The 24,840-nt window shown below is 36.2% G+C and overlaps 1 protein-coding gene across 1 annotated transcript in view; it reads right to left on the bottom strand.

The window, feature by feature from the left end:
* The window catches only part of LOC132111807 (potassium channel subfamily K member 5-like), a 139,052-nt gene extending 114,595 nt beyond the window's left edge, over positions 1 to 24,457 (bottom strand). Inside the window, exon 1 of the mRNA XM_059519412.1 lies at positions 23,876 to 24,457. Coding sequence (XP_059375395.1) covers positions 23,876 to 24,061 — 186 coding nt within the window. The 5' untranslated portion in view covers positions 24,062 to 24,457. The remainder of the gene's footprint in view (positions 1 to 23,875) is intronic.
* Between the last annotated feature and the right edge of the window lie 383 nt (positions 24,458 to 24,840).

Consider the following 24,840-nt stretch of genomic DNA (forward strand, 5'->3'; position numbering starts at 1 on the left):
TGATTTTAATGACCTTTTCTCGGAGCGCGTCCAGGTTTTATTTTTTTTTTTTTTTGAACAGGCGTCACACAGCAACTGCAGCTTCGGACAAACACGCATAACAGCAAATAATACTTCTGCACAATGTTTCTCTTTTTACAACAGAAATGTGAATTCAGCCGCTATTCAGTCTCATACAGTTTCGGGCTTGAATCGCCTAGGGCTGTCAAAATAGCTGAATAAACTAAATTCAAATTTTTTACTTAAATATGATCAAAATTCGAATTGTATTCGAATTTTAAATGCATAATTTCAATTAGGGTGAAGAAAAGCTTTTTGCTTTTCTCTTGAAAGTTGTGTAGACACAGCTGTGCGCGCGGCGAGATGGAATAGAACACGTACCGGGGCTCATAAGGCAGCTTCCTTAATACACACCTAAAATTCATATGCGCATTCGAATGTGGATTTTTATTTTAAATTCGATGAATATTCGAAAAAAAATTTTTTTGATAGCCTAAGAAAATCGCCTATGAGATTTTTTTGTTGTTGTTGAAATTTAATCGTAAACACAGCCATGTTGAAGCCTGCAGTAAATGTTTTGCATTATGGCAGTCCACTCTGCTTTTTGTTTTTCGAAAATGTTGCACTCCTATTTGTCATTTTGCAAGTAACTTCACGCCAATAAATCATCAAAAATATTGGTCTTTACCAATATATTGAATCTTTACATTCCTCCTGCCTGTTGTCCGTGAATTTACCTATATTTGGTGTTATTTGCCGTATAAAACTTTAGACATGCAAAATTGATTTTACAATCGATTCAATGAACACTCGTCACTCAAATCAAACAGGATTTTTTTCACAAAAGTGACAACTCAAGAAAGCAAAGTAAACGTTCTCTCATTTAGCGGTGGATGCAAGTAAAACAGTACCTCATTTTTTTTCTCACCTGAAATTCATTCAATAAACATGTTTTTGACAAAGATTTAAATTTGTTTGTGGTCTATATAGCCTGCATCAAAATGAGGTTTGCAATGATGCGCCCGAAGGCATGGGTTGAAGACCCAGTCAGTGACGTCATGATATGCTAATTTGTTTAAATTCATACTGACGTCATGACCATCACAAAAATTTACTTTTTTTTTTTTACATTGAAACTTGAAAAAAAAAAAATCGACCGACCTACCGACCCTTTTTTTTTTTTTTAATACTGTTACTGCAAACCAAAATATTTTTAAGGATGGCCTAATTCATGGCTAAATATGCATTAACTGCATCCCCAGCTCTATCACAGAAGAACTATTGTAAAAAGCCAACATGACCGCACCACTGACACCTTCAACTGACACACACAACTGTGAAACAAACTCTTCTAACAGATCATGGGTGCATATCAGGCAAGGAGAAGAAGATCTAAATGCAGCCTTTAACTTCATTAAGCCAAAACAGAGGTAATCCACAGGTGAAGGCTAAACGGGACTGCCATTCACCGTTGCCGGCTAAAATGCTATAGGTCAAAAAAGAAGCCATATCTAAACATGATTCAGAAGCACAGCAGTCCAGATCTTTCATCCATAGAAAACATTTGGCGCATCATAAAGAGGAAGATGCAACAAAGAAGACCCAAGACAGTTGAGCAACTAGAAGCCCGTATTAGACAAGAACGGGACAACATTCCTATTCCTAAACTTGAGCAACTTGTCTCCTCATTCCCCAGACGTTTGCAGACGGTTATAAAAAGAAGAGGGGATGCCACACAGTGGTAAACATGGCCTTGGTCCAACTTTGAGATGTGTTGATGCCATGAATTTTAAAATCAACTTATTTTTCCCTTAAAATGATAGATTTTCTCAGTTTAAACATTTTATATGTCATCTATGTTGTATTCTGAATACAATGTTGAAATTTGAAACTTCCACATCATTGTATTCTGTTTTTGTTCACAATTTGTACAGTGTCCCAACTTTTTGGGAATCGGGTTTGTACATGCATGTAAAAATAATAATAAATATAATAATCTGTGGCCATTAGGGCCGGGCAAAGATTGATACATGGGCGTGGCACAGGGGGTCTACAGTGCCCCCCTGGAATACTGAAGGCCATATATAATACATACTTGCATGTATACACATAAAACTGGGTACACATATAGATCTCATTGAGATAAACAACTTTTGCATTGCATGTCATAAGCTTCGCCCAAGAGGAAGTTTGCTGTTTAGGGTTTTGTGAAAAACACATGCTCTGGAATTTGATATACTCCTCTGAGGAACTCCACCCGCTCGCCACAAAGCTCGGTGAACATGATCTCAAGACATTTGGGATGCTAAATTGCAAAGATATTTTTAAAATCTCTAACAGTTTGGCCGTGGTGAGTAGAGATGGGCGACACCACATTTTGTTTTTGATATGATACTTTTAATGGCCAGTATCGTCGATATCGGTACTTATACGATACCTCTAAACTGAACTTTTAGGTTATGAAATTTATTTAATTATGAGTACAATGGGTAATAATACCTACTTTATACTTGAAATGCATTTTAATATTCAATATGCCTTAATTGTAACTTATTAGGTTATATTTTTGTTTACACATGGTTAAAATATGTTTACTGTAGTGGTAACCAAGAAAATCTACAAATACTATAGTTGAATAATTCCTCTGTCAACTTTATTGTCATTGTTCACATTACAAGTATAGACAGAGAAACAATGGGTAATTAAATGTTTATTTTTGATGTATGCATTGCATTCTATGCATTTAAAAAATAAAAATAAAAAATTCTAAAAAATGAAACTTAGTTGTTCATTTTAAGAGATCCAGGAGTCTTATTTTCTCTTGCATAATTAATATTGCACTGTAATTAAGCAAAAACACATTTAATCCGATTACTCGATTAATCGATGGAATTTTTGGTAGAATACTCGATTACTAAAATATTCGATAGCTACAGCCCTAATATGTATATGTATATACGTATATATATATATATATATATATATATATGTAGTATTTTCTGTTTCAGCTGTTTGATAGCGCTGGTGCCTCGCGCACATATTCACTGGAAACAGCAGCAGTTCAACAGACATTCAGCGTTAGCAGCGGTCAACTTACTCCACATATTGTTAATTATGATTTTTTTTCCATTGATACTGAAACACGTGTGAACTACAAAGCCTATTTTACCTCATGAATAATAGTTAAGCTTCAAATGGGCAACATCACGAATATGGAAACGGATTTCTCCCGAGTGAGAGAATTAGAAAGCCCAACCTTACCTTATGCTTAGGTTTAAATTATTATTATTTTTTGTTTGTTTATAGTTAAGCCTATATCATTATATACTGCAATTATATTTATCCATTAGAATTATATATTTTTTAATTCTTGTTTTGTTCTGATATATTTGTTAAATTTAAAGGATTGTTGTAAAGTGAAGGGAACTAAATATATCCTGTTGGTACATTATAACATTATTAGGCCAGCCGTTAAAACCCACTTTTTTCATAGCTTGGCTGGTCCTGCGACTTATAGTCAGGTGCGACTTATCAAAATTAATTTGACATGAACCAAGAGAAATGAACTAAGACAAATGAACCAAGAGAAAACATGACCGTCTACAGCCGCGAGAGGGCGCTCTATACTGCTCAGTGCTCCTGTAGCCTACACTGAGCAGCATAGAGCGCCCTCTCGTGGCTGTAGATGGTAATGTTTTCTCTTGGTTCTAAATAAATGCGACTTATAGTCCAGTGCTACTTATATATGTTTTTTTCCTCATCATGACGTATTTTTGGACTGATGTGACTTATACTCAGGTGCGACTTATAGTCCGAAAATACGGTAATCTTTGTTAAAAAATACAAGTCTTAGTTCATGTTAGCTCATTAAATAACACAGTTGCAACTTTCAATTTTAACAATGTGTTATTAAATATTGGAATATCTAAGATTAGTGAATGTTCAGAATAATTTTTTCATTGGCAGTTTATGTTAACTAATGAAGCCATAATGTAAAGTGTGAATGAACAATAAAAGATCAAAACACTTTCAAACAATATCTAGGGCGTTCGTAGTCCAGATAAAAAAAAAATGAATGTTTGAAGATAAATAGCCTATTAAGTCTAAATATTTCAGAATGGCTCTGTAATAAACACCATAGGGAAAACACAAATCTGAATGGTTATTTAAGATTACTTTTATGTTTACAGGGTCAGGGCTGCATTTAGTGCCATCTGCTGTCAGAGGGTGAATGTGCTTTCATTCAGCGCGTCTCTCACGTGTTCCTCCATGTGCTTCTCATGCGCGCTTGTTCACATCATGCGCTCTTTCAAGCAGCATACAGCGATGTTGTGCATTTTAAGCAGCTGATGGGAATAATATTCTTAAAATGCATTCCAAATTCTAAATAATTTGTAATGTATATTTATTCACGGTATTTAGAAGTGCCCACGATAACAATATCTTGCATATTAATCACAGCAATATATTGTATTACCGATTACTGCACAAGTCTAATTCAAAAATAAATAAATAATAATAAAATGTCATTAAAAAATACCAGCAGCCTGTGTAAATTTGACCATTATAGAATTGTGACTTTAAAGGTTAGTGATTTAGGAGGTGAAAATACTGTGAAATTACAAATGGCAAGGATTTTAGAGCATAACAACTGAAGGTTTATGAAACGTTGGCCAATAAAGCATTTTTTTTAAACAACGGAAATTAAAGTTGTGAACTAAAATATAATTTCAACCATACAGCATGTGAATAAATAAAAATGCATACTTTTCATAACATTTCATTATTCATAAAATGCGTAATGCTTCTGGTGTTTGGATTTGTACTTCAATATAATGAGCTCCAAGTTTAAGAATAGCCCTAGACTAGGTTTTCTCTTTCTCTGTCTCTATTTAACGGTCTATTTAACAGAACTAGCTCAATGAAATACGTCTTCCTTCAGGTAGAATGAATGTTTTCCTGCTTGCTAAATGTTGGTCTCATGATCAATAAGTTGTATTCGCCTCAATCTGATTTAGTAAAGTCAAACAGCAGACGGTAAAACTGCGTCAGTGAGCAGAGTCCCGCGCGCTGTGAGGAGAGCAGCTGCAGAGGATTCCGCTTGTTCTTAAAGCCTTACGCAAACATTTACGATCACAAATAACAATGATTTTCATAAAACAATGATTAATTATCAATTGATAATTTGTTATTATCATTATGGTCTTGTGAAAATAATAATATGGGCTGCGAGAAAATAATGAATACAAACAACAGCCAAAAAACAGACCGAATTCAGTTGAGATGGAGGGAGTTGGGTTTTTTGGGGGTAGTTATGTATGGCTTGTGGGGGTCGAGATAAAGGTGTTAATCTCTTGCTCTTTCATATGGACAGTGTCTGATGAGGCTTTCAATCTTGCTGGACACAGATTGTTGAATGTTGAATGTTGAATATTAATGCGCCCTGTCATTAATGCGCATTAATAATTTTTGCACAAACACTTGAATATGAATATTAATTCACATTTTGCATATGCATTACAACGTAAATTATTTTTTACATGTAATTATCCAAAATAAAAGCAAACAAGATTTGTAATGAAGATAAAACAAATAAGAATAAATGCTGCACATCTACCATCACACGTGCAGTGCAAATCTTTCACATATTTTACACACCTGCATTTAAACGAAGCTGCATTTTTTTGTAATTTTTTTATTAACCCTCTGGAGTCTAAGGGTATTTTTGGGGCCTGGAGAAGTTTTGTCATGCCCTGACATTTGTGCTTTTTTCAGTTACTTATAAATATCTAAATGGGTAAAGTCTAATATCACTGTAATCAGCACAAACTGGGCTATAATAATATCTGAAATTTATGTATGTACATGATTGTGTTTTTGAGAAAAAAAAATGTTATGCGTGGTTAGTGAAAAACTAAAAATGTTAAAACACTTGAATAAGGCAAAAAAAAAAAAACAAAGAACAATGGTTCCCGGGATTTTCATCATCTTGTTTACTCACTTACAGAAAACTAGTGCTGGGTACCGAACTTCGATGCCTTTATGGTATCGAACGAAAAACTTACGTGCATGTAAGGACTGATTGGCTGTCCACCACCACGTGACATGACGGGGAGGATTTTTGAAGATACTCGCAGCCACACAACACAAGTGTAGTTGTTTTTTCTCAAAACGTTTCCGTTTTACAATGCCAAAGAGATCTAAAGTGTGGCTACAATTTATCAAAGTGGATGCCGAGACAGCAAAGTGCAACATATGCGATACGAGTATTGCAACCAAAGCCGGCAATACCACCAATTTAATGAAGCATTTGTTTGGATGAGTGTTTTGCCCTCCCTCCCTGTTTAGTTTGGTCTACTCCATACCGTATCTTGAAACACGCCCCCTTTCACGTTGTCTAAATAACAGAGAGAGAGAGACTTAGATTTATCCGGTACAGCAAATTTCTCTGAGCAGCAGGCCACTGTATACGTTCAATTAAAACATTACAGACTGTGTTTACGAGAATACTTGCAGAGACAATTATTTTGAGATAATTGTGTGTGTATGTGTTCTTCAGAAGTTACGATACGAGAAAGATGAATTCATTCTCTGTACGCACATTGTCTGAAATGCTGCTTGCAGCGCGTGCTTTGAATGAGTGCGCGCAAGCTCCGAACGCGCGCGAATAGTTTAAAACGCTTGAATCAGCAAGATTCAGAAACAAGTGCAAACGATAAACTACGATCCGTTTCGCCCCTTCAAGCGAGTGAACAATGGGAAATCAAGTTAGGAATTTTACATCACTATTCACGATAGCCCTTCGGACTGGAAAACACAATAGACCCGGGACGTGGGGTTAACGATTTTGCGAGCCCTGCACCTCAGATCTATCCAGTTTGTGAAACACTGGTTTCCACACTGGTTTTGTTAAACAAAATAAATGATTATCTTAAAAGATTGACTCAAAAGACTCACCTGTTCACTAATCGGATCATGAACTTGTATTACCGAGCCAAAGATTATCTATTATTGAACATCTCGAATGAATAAAGACTTTAAGTTCATCTGTAAAGCACATAAAGCTATCGTTTGACTTTATAAACTTCTATTTCATGCATGATTCATATGGATCTGCTAACTGAATGCAAAGTGTGAGTTCTAGCAGAATGTTTGTGTCTTGATGAGTATGTATCGCTCACTAGGAGTCGCTAAATGAACAGCTGCTGTTCTTTTTTTTTTTCAACGGAGAATCAGTTGCCCTATTGGTTAAAATCCCCAAACTGTATACTTAAATATTAAATTAATAAATGACATCAAAACAGGGGCATTTGCGTTATGATGTGGTGGGCTGCTGTGGGCCAGAAAGTCCAGGGTCACTTTTTGGTCCTAGTCCGCCCCTGAATTTCACTACTTAAACCGAATGCATCCCCATGAGCAGTCACAGGGTTTGTTGTTAAAGGTTTGCTACAAATACAGTATGATTTTGCACTTAAAAGGTTTTTTTTTTTTTACATTCCTTTGCATTTTAGTTGGTTCAATATTAGTCTGTACACAATATCATTTATTTATTTATTTATTTATTTATATGTTCATGTTGTGGCAAAAAGGTTTCTCTTTTTTTTTTTGTTAATTTTGTCCAAGTAAGCATTGATACCAATCCTGAGTGTCTGCTGGCGCACCCCTATCTAAACAGCACAACCAGTTGCATTAATAATGTTATCCTGAGTGTGAATTTGTTTTAATTAAGGTGAAAAATAAAAGTTTTGTGTTTAATGTATTTGTGTTGATGTTGAAATGGATTTTAAAACATATGGTATCGAAAAAAGTATCGTTAGGAACCGGTATCGAAACTGAGGTATCGAAATTGGCACCGAATACCCAGCCCTACAGAAAACAATATATTGATTTAAATTTTCCAAGACACTTTTTGTTGGTAAAAGTCATATGCAAGTAGGCGTCAACTATCATGTATATCATTATGATTTACACCTGATAAGACAAAGGCCTGCATAATGAGCCTTTCAGTCAGCTGTGTCACTGAGAGGGAAAGAGTTACAAGAAAGAATGTGAGAATAAAATAAATCTATATAATGTTATGTTTGTAGTTTATTTAGAATATATTTAATTATCCCACAACATAATTTAATATCCACTTGGGGGAGCAGTTAAACAGTTTATTAGGAACAATCAAAGTTGACTTTCAAACTAATTTTTTTTGCATCATTACTCCAGTCACACAATCCTTCAGAAATCCTTTTAACAATCTCATTTTCTACAAAAAAAAAAAAAACATTTATTGTTATTATTATTATCATTATTATTATTATTATTAATGTTGAAAAGAGCTGACAATATTTATCAAGTATTTTAGGGGGGATAAATTAAAAGAACACCATTTTTTGTTACATTTGTTACGGTTACATTTATTTGTTACATCAAGCTTTTGAATGGTACAGTATTGTATATTGTTATTGAAACTTCATAATATTTCACTTGATTATACATTTAGTCAGGAATTATAGTTTGGAAAAAGTCTAACTAGTAAAATGTTTACTCGTTATGTGAAAACTAGTACAAGTATATAAATGAATAAAAAGAGACTTACTCATGTTTATGATCTCTGCTGAATAAATTGCTTCATTCTTTTTTTTTCTGAGGAAATCTATTTCTCAAATCCTCAACCACATTGCATCTCTTTGGGGTGAATTGTCTTATTCCTCTCATCGCGAAGCAAACAGTAAAATAAAAACTTGAACAGTCTGGCTGCTTTTTCTTCTGTGTGGGTGTCTTCAAGCTGCACGCTTCAGTTTGAATCTGAATAGAGAGTTCAGCGCGGGGGCATGGTCACATTAGATATAATGAAGGGAGACGTGAAAAACGGACATCGCGTTGTTTTCATATGGATTACTTTAGTGAAGTGAAGTGAAGTGAAGTGAAGTGACATTCTGCCAAGTATGGTAACCCATACTCAGAATTTGTGCTCTGCATTTAACCCATCCGAAATGCACACACACAGAGCAGTGAACACACACACTGTGAGCACACACCCGGAGCAGTGGGCAGCCATTTATGCTGCGGCGCCCGGGGAGCAGTTGGGGGTTCGATGCCTTGCTCAAGGGCACCTAAGTCGTGGTATTGAGGGTGGAGAGAGAACTGTACATGCACTCCCCCCACCCACAATTCCTGCCGGCCCGGGACTCGAACTCACAACCTTTCGATTGGGAGTCCGACTCTCTGACCTTTAGGCCACGACTTCCCCACAGAATCACAGAATATTTGTTTTCGGCAGCACTTGTTTATTTTAAAAGTAGACATGTCAAGCTTTCTATAGATATCGCTCTCATGTCTCTTCGTTGAGTATTCAAGGAGTTACAATTCATTTTAATGACCTGTTTGTAAATGAAGATCAGCGCAGACAAATACTGCAGACAGCACACCTTGTTTGTTATCTTTATTTTATAAGTGCACAAAGTTTTGTTGTTATTATGTCTGTATCCAAAAAAAAGTAGACCCTTTACAGATTCGATTGATGTATTGCTCTTATCTGTACGATTAAAACTGAAAGTGTAATTTAAGTTCTTTACAGGGTTATCAGGAGAAAATGACTCATAACACGTATATGCGTTAATCGACTTAATCTTACAGTGTTTTACTAGCCTACATTAAGACCATCCTTAAAAATATTTTGGTTTGCAGTAACAGTAATTAAAAAAAAAAAAAAGGGTCGGTAGGTCGGTCAAATTTTTTTTTTCAAGTTTCAATGTAAAAAAAAAAAGTAAATTTTTTGTGATGGTGATGACGTCAGTATGAATTTAAACAAATTAGGATATCGTGACGTCACTGACTGGGTCTTCAACCCATGCCTTCGGGCGCATCATTGCAAACCTCATTTTGATGCAGGCTATATAGACCACAAACAAATTTAAATCTTTGTCAAAAACATGTTTATTGCATGAATTTCAGGTGAGAAAAAAAATGAGGTACTGTTTTACTTGCATCCACCGTTACGTATCAATGCAACCTACAAATGAGAGACCGTTTACTTTGCTTTCTTGGGTTTTCACTTTTGTTTGATTTGAGTGACAAGTGTTCATTGAATCGATTGTAAAATCGATTTTGCATGTCTAAAGTTTTATACGGCAAATAACACCAAATATAGGTAAATCCACGGACAACAGGCAGGAGGAATGTAAAGATTCAATATATTGGTAAAGACCAATATTTCTGATGATTTGATGATGATGATTTATTGGCGTGAAGTTAAGTGCAAAATGACAAACAGGAGTGCCAACATTTTCGAAAAACAATAAGCAAAAAAATAAATAAATAAGTGGACTGCCAAAATGCAAAACATTTACTGCAGGCTTCAACATGGCTGTGTTTACAATTAAATTTCAACAACAACAAAAAAACCGCATAGGCGATTTTCTTAGGCTATCAAATAAAATATTTTTTCGAATATTCGTCGAACTTAAAATAAAAATCCACTTTCGAATGCGCATATGAATTTTAGGTGTGCATTAAGGAAGCTGCCTTATGAGCCCCGGTACGTGTTCCATTCCATCTTGCCGCGCGCACAGCTGTTTCTACACAACTTTCAAAGGCAGACGAGCTCGACACGCAGTATCTGCTTTCTCATCTTTCACCTCGTGTACGCGCACGAGATGCAATGACAATATATGTGTCATTGCATTATAAGGTTATGTTGGCCTATCCAGTTGAAGCCACTTAAAAAAAAAAAAATGTAGAGATCATCTTGTTTACATCAAAACTGAAACCAAGCCGTTTCCACAGAACGCATATTTCAGCATCTCATGTTTTTAAATGAAAAAATGTATCCTGTGTGACTGGTTTTCCGCCCTTTTTATTTATTTAACAATGCATGTATACATGATGCTGTTTTGTTTATAGTTCTTTAAGCAACTTAATTAATAATAATAATTAATAATAGCTTTTCTTCATCCTAACTGAAATTATGAATGTAAAATTCGAATACAATTCGAAACTGTATGAGACTGAATACCGTCTGAATTCACATTTCTGTTGTTAAAAGAGAAACAGTGTGCAGAAGTATTATTTGCTGTTATGCGTGTTTGTCCGAAGCTGCAGTTGCTGTGTGACGCCTGTTAAAAAAAAAAAAAAAACCTGGACGTGCTTCGAGAAAAGGTCGTTAAAATCATTTTCTTATTTTCGTTTTCGAAACTTGTGTTGGTTGATTCGTGCTTGATTCGTGCAATAGATTTTCGCACATAAAGTGACAGTCGACACGGACACGGTTTTAGACTAGACTAGAGAGGAGAAGGGATGGGAAAAGATCTGGGCACAGTTTTTCCAGAACTTTGTGCCAAGTTAAAGCGTTGTCGAGCTGTTTTAATTAATTTTTTTAGATGTATTATGGTGCCCGAACCCGTATGACTTTGAACAGTGACCGCGGACATTTAGTTTACTGCAGCCGCAGCCATCATTACCAAGCGCGAACCGTTGACTCTGACAGTGAGTGAGAGTATGAGACGAAGCGAACGCACAGGCCACAGTGTTACATCCGTGTAAACACAGATGACTTCAAGGGTTTTTTAATTAAAGAAGATAGCCTCATTTGTTAGTAGGCCAAGGCAATTTATGTATTTACAATACTTAAATATAATTAATAGTATTTTATTGCGTTTGTATTAGTTGCTTGAAGAGTAAAAAAATAATTGGTCGGTCTTAACGCAAATTTACAATCGGCAAGTCGGTCAGACTAAAAAAGCAAAAAAAATAAATAAATTGAGTCTGTGCTAAATTGACAGGGTCGGTCGGGTTACGGCAAACAAGAATATTTTTAAGGATGGCCTAATCGATCTGTTTAGATAAAATAACTGACAAAAATGTACTGTTATTTTCCTCACAAAAAAAGTTGCACAGCAGAAAGCAGCAATTAAAGATTTAATGCTTACAATGTTATTAGTTTGGCATGTGGTAGGGAAAAAAAGTTTACACACAATAGCCTAAGCCACTTTGAAACTCTCCTGTTATTTTTTTATATAGGCTACTGTGCCAAGGGGGGGACGTGGTTTAGCGAACCCTTCAGCGGGAGAGAGCATCAGGAGACACGCGGTGAGTGAGTGGGTTAAGTGCAAATAATGAACACCTGTCTCTTGTTGCAGTAATTGGCATGGAGTAGACTTGTGCCGGTATTCGGTTATGCAATATATTGCGCTGATTAATATGCACAATATTGTTATCATCGGCACTTCTAAATACCATGAATAAATATACATTACAAATTATTAAGAATTTAGAATGCATTTTAAGAATATTATTCCCATCAGCTGCTTAAAATGCACAACATTGCTGTATGCTGCTTGAAAGAGCGCATGCGCTCTGATGTGAACAAGCGCGCATGAGAAGCACATGGAGGAACACGTGAGAGACGCGCTGAATGAAAGCACATTCACTCTCTGACAGCAGAAGGCGCTAAATGCAGCCCTTACCCTGTAAACATAAAAATTATCTGAAATAACCATTCAGATTTGTGTTTTCCCTATGGTGTTTATTACAGAGCCAACTACTGAAATATTTAGACTTAATAGGCGATTTATCTTCAAACATTCATTTTTTATTTTTTTTTAATCTGGACTACAAATGCCTTAGATATTGTGTGAAAGTGTTTAGATCTTTTATTGTTCATTCACACTTTACATTATGGCTTCATTAGTTAACAAACTGCCAATGAAAAAACTATTCTGAACATTCACTAATCTTAGATATGCCAATATTTAATAACACATTGTTAAAATTGAAAGTTGCAACTGTGTTATTTAATGAGCTAACATGAACTAAGACTTGTATTTTTTACAAAGATTAATAACATCTATAGCAAATGTAGCTATTGCTCATTGTTTAGCTGTGCATTTATTGAATGAGCACTATGTGATGTCCGAACTGATTACCCTATATTTTATGTATTGCACTGTATTTTATGTAAAATCATTTTCTATTTTTAAACTGTCTTAAATTCATTTTAAGTCAATTTTAAACCATTTTCATTTTCAAGTTCTTAAATTGCTTTTAATTTTTCTGATTATTTTTCTTCATTACTTTTTTAAATTTCTTTTTGAATTACCATTGTGTACGAAATGTGCTATAAATAAACTTGCCTTACCTTGAATGTTAATGCATTAACTAAGGTTAACTAATGAGGTCTTACTGTAAAGTGATACCTATTGGTTTTTATAGTTCTTTTGCACTTTAATGTGTAAAACATTTAACTTTTATATATTTTTCTGTATTGCTTTGTTTTAAATGTTTAGTTATTTTTGTTATAAGAAAAAAGTTATTTAACCTGTTATACTGTATTATGACCACTTTTTTAAATCAAATTTTCAATATTGTGATAATACCATATACCGTGATAAAAGCATTATCAATTAACCGCAACAGGAAAATTTGATACCGGCATATCCCTAGCGTGGAGAGAGTATAAAACACCAGAAGAAACAGGAGCAGGGGAGAGAGAGAGAAGGACTGCTGGCTGCACACTTCTACTGAATTGATATTGATGGTTTTGTCTTTTGTTGGTGCCTGTTTTGCCCACTTTTTGTTTTTGAATTTATAAAAAAGCAGTCAGTAGTCACAGCCGACCCCGCCGTCTTCCTTCCTACACAACGAACATTGTTACAGCTACGTTATGAACATAACATTTCAAACATACTGAATTATTTTGGCCACGGAGTGAAGGCGGAGAGGTGTTTCTGGTATCAGTGCGCGCGGAGCTGATGCTTAGAGCGCGGAGGAGAAGTTGTTACTGCTCTGCTCTGCTCACAGACAGACAGCTGGGATTGAGAGAGATGTTTCACCCGACGAAATGAAGATGACCGCCACAGCACAAGCACAGCATATCCGCCAAAAGCAACCTGCAGCAATGCTCGTAACCACAATTTAAGCAGGGACGTGCGGTCAGGGTAGGCAGGGTAGGCAGTGCCTCACCAAAGGAAATGCTGACATTACATTTATTAATTCCAAGAGCTTTATTAATTCACCACATTATTATTAATTGCATTAATTTTATTCCAAATATTATTTTTTGTAACAAGAATTTTCAGGAATACACATAATATACTCATTTTGCCATTGTTTGCTCCTAAAAACCGTTGTTTCATGCAGGAAATTCAAAAGCCATGGCCATTGAGGCAGAGGTGAGCGGTGCCTCTTTGGTCCATAGAACGTAGTTTATGTAGATTTGCGCATGGGCAGTCAGTTCTCATGCTGTCTTTAATTATCAACATTAAGGCAGAGACCGAGCTTGCTTCATGTCACGTGATCTACTCCCTCTCACTCAATCCGCGCGCTTCCCCGAATACTAGCATCTAGTATACTTGCGTGTCGGTGTGTGCGCCTAGCAGTTTGTAGGAGCGAATAAGCTGTTTTTGTACTTTAAAGCTGTACTGCTGACGCAATGTTTTCTGACTGTAGCCTGGTGCGCCGTCACCAGACCAAAAGTGTGTGTGTGTGTGCGCGCCGTGGCTGTCTGTGCGCGTTTGCGCATTTTGATGGAGTGACTAGGCTGCCGCGCCGCCTCCTTCTCTGTGTCCCGCACAAAACATTTGTTTGTTGTATAAGTCATAAGATAGATGTGTCCATTAATTTGATTATTATATTTGATTGTGCATTAGCCTCACATGACTGACTTTGCTGAATGCAGGCAGCGATCTGATGATGCCTAAAATGAACTTGGGTTGCTAAATTAACTGAATGAATATATGAACATATATTCCACACATTGATAGGTCGCAGCCTACCCATGACAAGATTTCACCGCACGTTACTGAATTAAAGTAAACCACAATTTCTTTTGAATAATATAAATAAATAATTCATATAATATAAATAATACTGCACACCTTTTAAATGTGATGTGATGCGCTTGTTTGATAACTTGTGGATAAAGCGCCACTCAGCGGTCAAAAGCTGCAAATGCACTTTACAGACGCCATGGCGGCAGTATGTGCGGCGGTAAAAGGGGCCTTTTGGATGTCTACCTACTGTACAGAATATTGGTTCCCGGGACTTTTGAGAACTGGAGCTTGTAGCCTAGAATTTTTCTAAATTATGTGAAAATTAGGGGTGCACCGAAATTTCGGCCGCCGAAAATTTTCGGCCGAAATGGCATTATCGGTTTCGGGCCGAAATAAAAAAAACAGCCGAAAACGTAACCCGAAAATGAATGTCACCCGCCCCTCCCATCCGTGAGCAAGCGCTTAGGTTTCACTCACGGTCGAGCGGTTATCACGCGTCTGCCTATCAAAGATTAAGCATGTCAAAGGGCTGTCACAATCAAAAAAAGCTTGTCACAAAAGCTGCACAATCGATCGGACCAACCAACACAAGTTTCGAAAACGAAAACAGGGAATCGATTTTAACGGCCTTCTCTCGGAGCGCGTCCAGCTCGTCACTATACGCTCGCAGCGAACGCGCGTCACACAGCAACTGCAGGTTCTGACACACACACACACACACACACAGAGCCTATTAGTGCATAATATCAATGTAGCCTTCAGTGATGTTTTTCATTGATGTTGCAGACATCCCAACCTGCAAAAAGTCATTTCAGGGAGTGAAACCCCCACATCCCCCCCTAGTAGCCTTGGCAACTAACCTGAATAATATGCAGATGAAATTAAACTTGTCAACTCATCTCAACATGCCTTTTGCAATCATATAACCCTCCATGGGCAATGGCAAGACTGTCATTATGTTTGACACCTATAAGACAGGAGTACACTTTCGTGTAGTCTGCCGTAAAATGTGTCTTATACTTTTTTTGTTTTGTGGCACTCTCCCTCTGCAATGGTGCTCCTGTTTCTAGATAGACATAACTGATTAATTTTGTTCGGGACAAGAGATAAAAGCCCGCCCACACTGACAATTGATTGGTTGATTTGCAGAAACAGGCCAATCAGGATGCTATCTGTCTTACATGCGCTTCGCACACACGCACACATTAGCACACACACGCAAGGTCTCTCGCTCCCCCTCCCTCTCTGCCGTGCGTGCGCTACACGGTTTGAAACACAGTATCTGTTTCGCATGCGCGCTTTTGCTCGCTCGGTCTAGATTCCGGGAGATTGTAACTAATTTGCGGGTCTCAGGGAGCCGCTTTCAATATGCGGGAGACTCCCGGAACTTCCGGGACATTTGTTCTGCAAAAATCTCCAAAATTGTGGATTTTTTTGCACAATTTTTAAAAAACTATTTTATTTGATGGAACATAAAACTTAAAGAATAATTATTATTTATATTTATTGTAAAAAATATTTTATGTTTTGTTATGTAACTGTTAATAAAAGTTTGATTATTATATTGTGATTTTTCAATTCAGATCCATTAAATCCAAGCAATATATATATACGTTTTTAAAAGAAGCCATTTTCGGCTTCAGTTTCGGTTTTCGGCCAAGTGCATCCTAAATTTTCAAAAATCCTAAGTTTCGTTTCGGCGCAGAATTTTCATTTCGGTGCATCACTAGTGAAAATAATATTGTTTTCTCACTTACAGAAAACAATATATTTAAATTTTCTAAGATACTTTTTGCTGTTAAAAGTCATATGCGAGTAGGCGTCAACCAAACATGAATATCAATGTGATTTACACCTGAGAAGACAAAGGCCTGCATAATGAGGTGCATAATGAGCCTTTCAGTCAGGTGTGTTACTGAGAGGGGAAGAGTTACAAGAATGTGAGGACTAAATAAATTTGTATAATGTTATGTTTGTAGTTTATTTACATTATATTTAATCATCCCACAACATAATCTAATATTCACTTGCGAGTTCAGTTAAACAGTTTATTTATTAGGAACAATCAAAGCTGACTTTGAAAGCTGATTTTTTTTTTGCATCATTACTCCAGTCACAACAATCCTTCAGAAATCCTTTTAACAATCTGATTTTCTACAAAAAAAAACCCAAAAAAACATATATACATATATTTTTTTTAATAATATTCTTATTATTAATGTTGAAAAAAGCTAAGAATATTTTTCCAGGTTTTTTTTTTTTTGGGGGGGGGGGGGGGATAAATTGTAAGAACAGAATTGTTTGTTACTTTTGTTACATTTACTTGTTACATTTATATTATTTACATCAAGCTTTTGAATGGTATAGTAGTGTATATTGTTATTGATGCTGGGCGGTTTGACCAAAAATGCATATCACGTATTTTTTGTCAAAATTATATCGGTTTATGTCGTTTTTTTATGCATAATCAGGTGTACAATGCATTTTCTGCTGGTTGATATACCAAGACGTGCTTGCGGCTAAGGTGCTGGAGCAATTGGCGACAATTTTAGCCCGACAGCACTTACATAAAATGGATGTTTGGTCGACGTCTGATTTTTGGAAACCAAAAAACCTCCAAACAACAGAACAGGCTTTGGTTGTAACACCTGTTTCACACATAATCTGCCTGCAGTGCATATGCAGTTCGCAGCACGGACTCATTGTACTTTCACAAAGGACGCGTTTGCAGTCCACTACTGATCCGCGTCGGTTTAGTCCACAAATTTGTTCATTGTTTTGATTTCATATAATGTAAATATATATATATATATATATATATATATATATTTATTTTTTTTTTTTTTTTTTTTTCAGCATTGCAAGTCTTTTATCACAGAACAGTAACAATCTTTCATATAGACATTGCTTTAAACTCAAATATAAACAACGCATTATTCATGCATTTTACTTCTAGGTTTGTATAATAGGCTGCTCAAGCAAGCGGCAAAACATTTAAACACAATAATTAGCCTTCTTTTCTTGTTAAAATATTTAAAATTAAAACAACACAGACAGAAACTCCGTACGTTAACAATCGCTGAACTGCTACAGACAACGTATCTCGTTGCACCGCATCTCGTGCAGCTGGAATCTGTTAATACGCACTGCAGACGGACTATGTGAAACAGGCGTTATAATGTAACACCAGAGCACTGCTGTGTGTACCCTCACCACGCCTCGCAGTCGCTGCTTAGAAATTAGGGCTGTGCGATATGGACAAAAAAAACCTTTCAAAATTTTTTGATCAATTTTGCAATTTCGATTTTAATCACCATTTTGACACACACAGACATGCTTTACAGTCATAAATGCATTCAGTATACATTTTAAACATATTTCCAAAAGAAAACCAATGCGAGCTTTATCAAATGTCTCTAGAACAGACGTAAGTCAAAATAATCACTAAGTAAAGATGTCAAACTAAATGTCTAGACATATGGAAAAAAAATTAAAAAAATGAAATAAAACCGTTCACAGGGAATTTTTATTTATTTTTTTGCCATGCATTGGTCATAGAGCTCACTTTAGCGGTGCCTCAGGTGTTATAAATTAAATTAAATTAAATTTATGCATTTAGCAGACGCTTTTATCCAAAGCGACTTACAGTGCATTCAGGCTATACATTTTTACCAATCATGTTATATGTTTTGCCTAATATATTTATTGCCCAAGGGTCACACGTACTCCATCTGCAGTGCGTATAGGGTAAGTTATGTGTATGCGGTTCAGAAGCAGCAACGAGAGCGCATCATTGTAACGCGAAAGCACATTAAAATAATGCACCAGTGATGCGCGGGTCAATGTATTAATAACCCGCACCCGACTGATGTTTTCAACTAACCCGCCCGCAACTCGGACCGCAAAAAAAAAAAAAAGAAAATATTGTACCTGACCCGCTTCCTGACCCGCATTTTTAAAAAGCACTAAATGCTCATCGTAGCGCCATTGGGCCATAGGAACGTGGGCAAAACTAACTAGGCAAAAAAAACAAACACTTAATATAATATAATTTTGTCAATAATTATAAAAAATCGTCAGTAAGCTCATAATTTGTACTAAAATAGTCTAGTCTGGCTATGTCTATTTTTATGTTTCTGCAAGTTCAGCAGACAGTGAGGCTCGGGTTTGTTCCGATCAGAGCTCATGAGCGGAGAGTGCATTTCTGAATATCCCGATCCGCTTGCTCATTTCGTGGGGTCTCGCTCTACCCAGAATGGCCTGCTGGTTCGAAAATATGCAAGGAGTCATTTAATTGTTTAGTAATAAACTGGTGTTTTGTGTGTTGCTGCAAAGATGAAGTTGAAAATGCAGACTCGCCATGAACGCCAGAGAGAAATGCACATTTCATATGAATTACATCATCAGATAGTAGCCTATTTATATTGGTTTTAATAATTTCGTTTAAAAGAAGACATTTCAAGCTTTCTGTAATATATAGCCTATATTTTATAAAAAACTAAAATCTTTTAAAAAGAGTTTTCTATAAAACTAAACTTAATGAAATCGTCAAAATCATGTTTTACCAAAAACAGCGACGTTGCTTCCCATGCAGTCTTCTTTGCCGCCTCCATCTCTACGTGCAGACTGAGCTTGTGCGTCATCTTCATGCCAGTTATTCAGCCAATAAAGTGTAGGACTATGTATTTCAAAAATGTGTCTAGTACTATATAAATGACAAAGGTTTAATTGCCATTTTTATTTCAATGGACCTGACCGGCCGCGACCCGAATATCATGAAAAATATTTTGGGATGACTCGTAACCGCGGGCAACCGCAGGCACCTGCTCATTTTGGATCAACCTGCGCATCACTGACTCACACGCAGATTTCCTTTGCTCTGTTAACAAAACCAGATGCGCGTGCTCAGATCATAGACTGTATAAGGCTCAGATACACGCTGCCTTACAACGTGTTTCCTCTCACTCAACCTGTGTCCTGTGCACTCACAACTCTCTCTGTGCTCACGCGCAAGATATTAAATCTTTTCGCACCTTTCTATTTATAACCTTTTCTGTTCTCATCTTTTTACTGCGTGCAGTGTGAACATTATGTTCCATTAACATTGGCTCGAAAAAAAAAAAAGGCTACGCATCACAGACAGAGTGTGTGAACCTGGAGTTAGGCATATGCCCAGTCTGCTTTGTTCTCACGCTCCACTTAGGCGCGCTGCATCCTGATTGGTTCAGATAACATACTGCGGAGGTCAGGGCTGCAGAAAATCATGCTATAAAGCGATTTAGAAATTGTGCACACTCAAATCGCGATTATATTTCGATTTCGATTAATCGCACAGCCCTATTAGAAATGCAAGATTGTAAAGGGTCCATCTGAAACAGTGTCGTGGCGGCCGCGGCGCAGTATTATGTTCGTTCCGAATGCTGAGTAATTAAATAGACCAGTATGGCGGTGTATTCACAATTAACATCGTAACGAAAATATACACCGGTTTTCGGTATGAACCGGTTTACCGCCCAGCACTATTGAAACTTCATAGTGTTTCACTTGATTATACATTTAGTCAGGAAATATAGTTTTGAAAAAGTCTAACCAGTAAAATGTTTACACGTTGTGAAAACTAGTATATATATAGCTGAATAAAGCGCTTCATTCTTTTTTTTCTGAGGAAATCCAATTCTCAAATCCTGAGGTAATCCACATCAAATCTTTTTGTTATTATTATTATGTCTTCCTCTCATCACGAAGCAAACAGTAAAATAAAAAAAACTTGAACAGTCTCGCTGCGTTGATTTCTGTATGGGCGTATGCAAGCCGCGCACTTCAGTGAAACATTATAATCTGAATAGCGCATTCAGCACGGGGGCGTGGTCGCATTAGAGATAATGAAGGGAGACGTGAAAAACAGACATTGTGTTGTTTTCATATGGATTACTTTATCACAGAATATTTGTTTTCGGCAGCACTTGTTTAGTTTAAAAGTATACATGTCAGGCTTTCTATAGATATATATATATATATATATATATATATATATATATATATATATATATATCTCATGTCTCTTCGGTGAGTATTCACTGAGTAACAGTTCATTTTAATTGACGCGTTTGTAAGATCAGCGCAGATCAAGGCTGCAGGCAGCACACCTTGTTAGTTATCTTTATTTTATAAATGCACAAAGTTTTGTTGTTATTATGCCTGTAAACAAAAAAAGTAGACCCTTTACAGATTCGATTGATGTATTGCTCTTATCTGTACGATCAAAACTGAAAGTGTAATTTTAAGTTCTTTTCGGGGCTATTAGGAGAAAATTCCTCATAACATGTATATGCGTTAATCGACTCCAACCTAGACACCTTTGGGTTCTTTCATTTTCTTTTCTTTCATTTTCTTTCATCTTTCATTTGCTTGTGGATGTTTGCGTCTCAAGTGATACAGCATTGTACTTGTACTACTGCTTTATTTTAATACCGCATAGCATATTTTGCAAGTAACTCCGTTTCCCTTTCTCTTGAAATGGGCCTACTTTTCGCTCGTTTCATTTGGCTTTTTCAGCTAAATATGTCTGTAGGCACGTGGTTGCGCATGTCAACGCGCCCAGTGACACGCGCGCACGCATGTTGTTTTATCCTTCTTTCCAAAGCGCTCGAACTTGAGCACAAAAAAGACGTGGTATGTGAATGGTCCCTTTATCAGTCAGAATTTTTACATTTGGTTAATGGTTAAACGGTCAATATGAGCATCCCTAACAGGCATATAAACATAATATAACATAGAAAATTAATAAATTTTAAGCCACACAAAGTCAACATGTTGGTATTTCTTGATATGAAACTGCCATAAAATAAAAGTTTATTGATCTTTGAAAAGGTGTACCTGCGTTTTTATGCCATTATCATTATATTAGTTGAAACTGGTCTTAGAACGACAATATTATCGTTTATCGCAATAATTTCTTCGACAATTTATCGTCCAGCAAAATTTGTTATCGTGACAGCCCTATTTACAACACTGTTCCAGAACAGTTTAACCCAAAGTCATTATAATCCATATTTATGTTCCCATTGGATGCAACAAATGCCTCATTTATAATGTGTTTTAATGTTTTTGTCTAGTCGCTCTGGCCTAGCTGGACAGGGCATCACAATATGGTAAGGGGCATAACATTTCTGTCACACGCTATAGGTAATCGGCCAATCACAACACACTGGATAGCTGACCAATCAGAACACATCTCACTTTTCAGAACAATGAGCTTTGTAAAAATCAACGTGTTTCAGAAAGATGGGGCATTGAGGAGAAACAATAATGTACATTATGTGAAAAAATTATGTTTTTTTTTTTAACTTTAAACTGCATAAACACTTTATTACACCAACTACACAAAACAATGTTCTTTTTAGCAGCATCATATGACCCCTTTAAAAGCCCATCTTAGTAACAATGAAACATAAAAACAACAAAAGCACAATCTTGCATAAAACCTTAGCTTTTTCTACAGTAAGGCTGACATTTGTATGAAACTGCACAAATTTCATATAAGTACACATTATAATCCCCCCTTACTTGCCTTTGATCTTAATTTGACCACAGAACGTTTCCATAATGATTCTATGTTCTTAATAGAATTGTTTCAAATGCTTTAAAACAGTGCTACTTACCCTTTTTTAAGAGATTAGTTTAATTGTTTAAAAACAAAATGGTCCAAACATAAGGCTTGTTGCTTCATAAATCATAAAACCACAACTGTGAAAACCACTGAAATACAAAATTACATAAATGTGAAAGGTTGAATCTGTGCTGATGCAAAAAAAAAAAAAAAGATCCATTGCACAACCCTATAATCATTTCTGGTAACTGCGTAATAATTTTGTGGCTCATTTAAATCATTCATTTTTGTGAGTTATGCATTCAGAAGGTGCTGCTTCTGTAACAATCATGTCCTAGGGCTGCCCTGGTCATGTTTTAGAGTCATTTGGCATACAATTTCCTCAGCTGACAGCCCAGACACAGTGAAAACCCCTCAAGTCAAGTCAAGTCACCTTTATTTATATAGCGCTTTAAACAAAATACATTGCGCCAAAGCAACTGAACAACATTCATTAGCATTCATTAACATTCATGTTATATTAACATTCATTGTGTTAATAATGCAAAATGACAGTTAAAGGCAGTTCATCATTGAATTCAGTGATGTCATCTCTGTTCAGTTAAATAGTGTCTGTGCATTTATTTGCAATCAAGTCAACGATATCGCTGTAGATGAAGTGACCCCAACTAAGCAAGCCAGAGGCACCACAAAGTTGTCTTTCATCCCACTCTGTCCCTCATGCTTCACAACAAATGAGAACAAAAGAAGTAAAAGTGAATGCGACCACAGTTTGAAAAGGTTCATTTCACTTGGGGCAACCCAAATCCACCAAATGTCAGTTATATTAGGGGGATGGGACAGGAGAACATACTTGTTTCTACATGCTTTTTTTCTGGTTTCAAGCAATGAAATGACTCTAAAAGACACATGTACCATCTCCTTGCATTCCTGCACATTTTGTCCAGTTCTAAAATACTAAAATTCAAGTTGACACATTTACAATTCCCTTCATTCAAGCAGTTGCCATCATCATCAAACATTAACAGGGTTCTGTTCCCTAAACAGTACTATAAGTACTATAATGTGCCAAAAATTGAGTGCTGCCTCAAAAAGTTTAAAAGGGGTTAGGGTTATTAAATGCAAAAACACTCCATTCAGTGTTTGTGTAAGTGGATGAAATATTTGTAGGATACATATCTTGAGTAGTATGCCTACAAATTAAAATATAAAATCAATATAATTGGTTAAAAGAACAGGTGCAATAAACAGGAGAGCAAAAACCTAACTCTGCCACCCAGTGCAAGTAGTATATGTGCAGTTTATAAATGTCGTCCCTATACTTACAATTAGTATATCTCAACCCTATGCAATGCACAGGTTTCTGACAGAGGGCTACAACTTAAATCTATTAAAACACAGCTATGCATTTAGCTTTCTGTTTACACTCCAGCATGAAGACGAGTTGCAACAAGTAAATTTCGCACATTTATTAGAACTGACGTCACTCAAACAATGGCAATCCTACCTTTAGAACGCGGTCCAGGTCAACCTTTGTAAGACATGGGAATTGTTTCAATATTTTCTCCTTTTCTTCTTTATAATTCTTTACTGCGGTCTCCCAATTCGGTTCCTCGATGACTTGAAATATTGCTGCACCGATGGACAGGTAAAAAATGATAGCCGAAGTCAGAAGGGGACCCTTGTCCACCATAATGATCTCAATTAATGTGGAGTGGTTAAAAAAAAACTTAAAAAAAAAACTAAAGAAAACTACTCTGACAGCTCCCGCATTTAGCGTGAGCTCAAATTTACAGCGTCATAGAGCACAGTTTGTGGTTCGGAATGAACTGAAGACTAATGAAATATAGTTGTAAACTGTGTGAAACTGTATATCTAGCAGATCGTTTCAGCATGTCTTTTAATAATTATTATTTTTCAAAAAGTCGCCAGGAGAGTTTGCAGGTCCACGTGCGCCACTCGCATTGCTAGTGCAGTGGTCTGATGAAACACAGCGTGATAGGAGGAAGTTGAACAAGATCCACCCACTATAGTCCCAACTCTATCGGTCTCTTTCATAACATTATACTTTGTTTCAATACCACATTTTCTTCCACATTTTCCAACGACAAAAACTAACTTAATGAGACCATTGTATAATTATTAAAAACTCAAACATATATCCATGTCATCCTCTATTAGTTTTTACATCCATGTTTGTCATGAAGTATAATTTTCACGTGAAAAGGAACATAAGATTTCTGGGTACAAAAACTAATTTGGAATGAAAGATTATTTATTTTCCACCCATTTCTCTCCACCATTAAACTCCTAATGTTCTCCCTATTTTGTGAAATTGGAGAGTGAAAAACCTCACGTAAAACTGATCACTTATGTTTAACTTAAGCTAGGCTGACCTCCTAACTTTAGCACTCACTATTCTAATTATATTCATTAAAAAAAATCTAACTAGCTTTCTAATCTGGTTGTATT

The sequence above is a fragment of the Carassius carassius genome, chromosome 31, assembly GCF_963082965.1.
Source record: "Carassius carassius chromosome 31, fCarCar2.1, whole genome shotgun sequence".
Taxonomy (NCBI): Eukaryota; Metazoa; Chordata; class Actinopteri; order Cypriniformes; family Cyprinidae; genus Carassius; species Carassius carassius.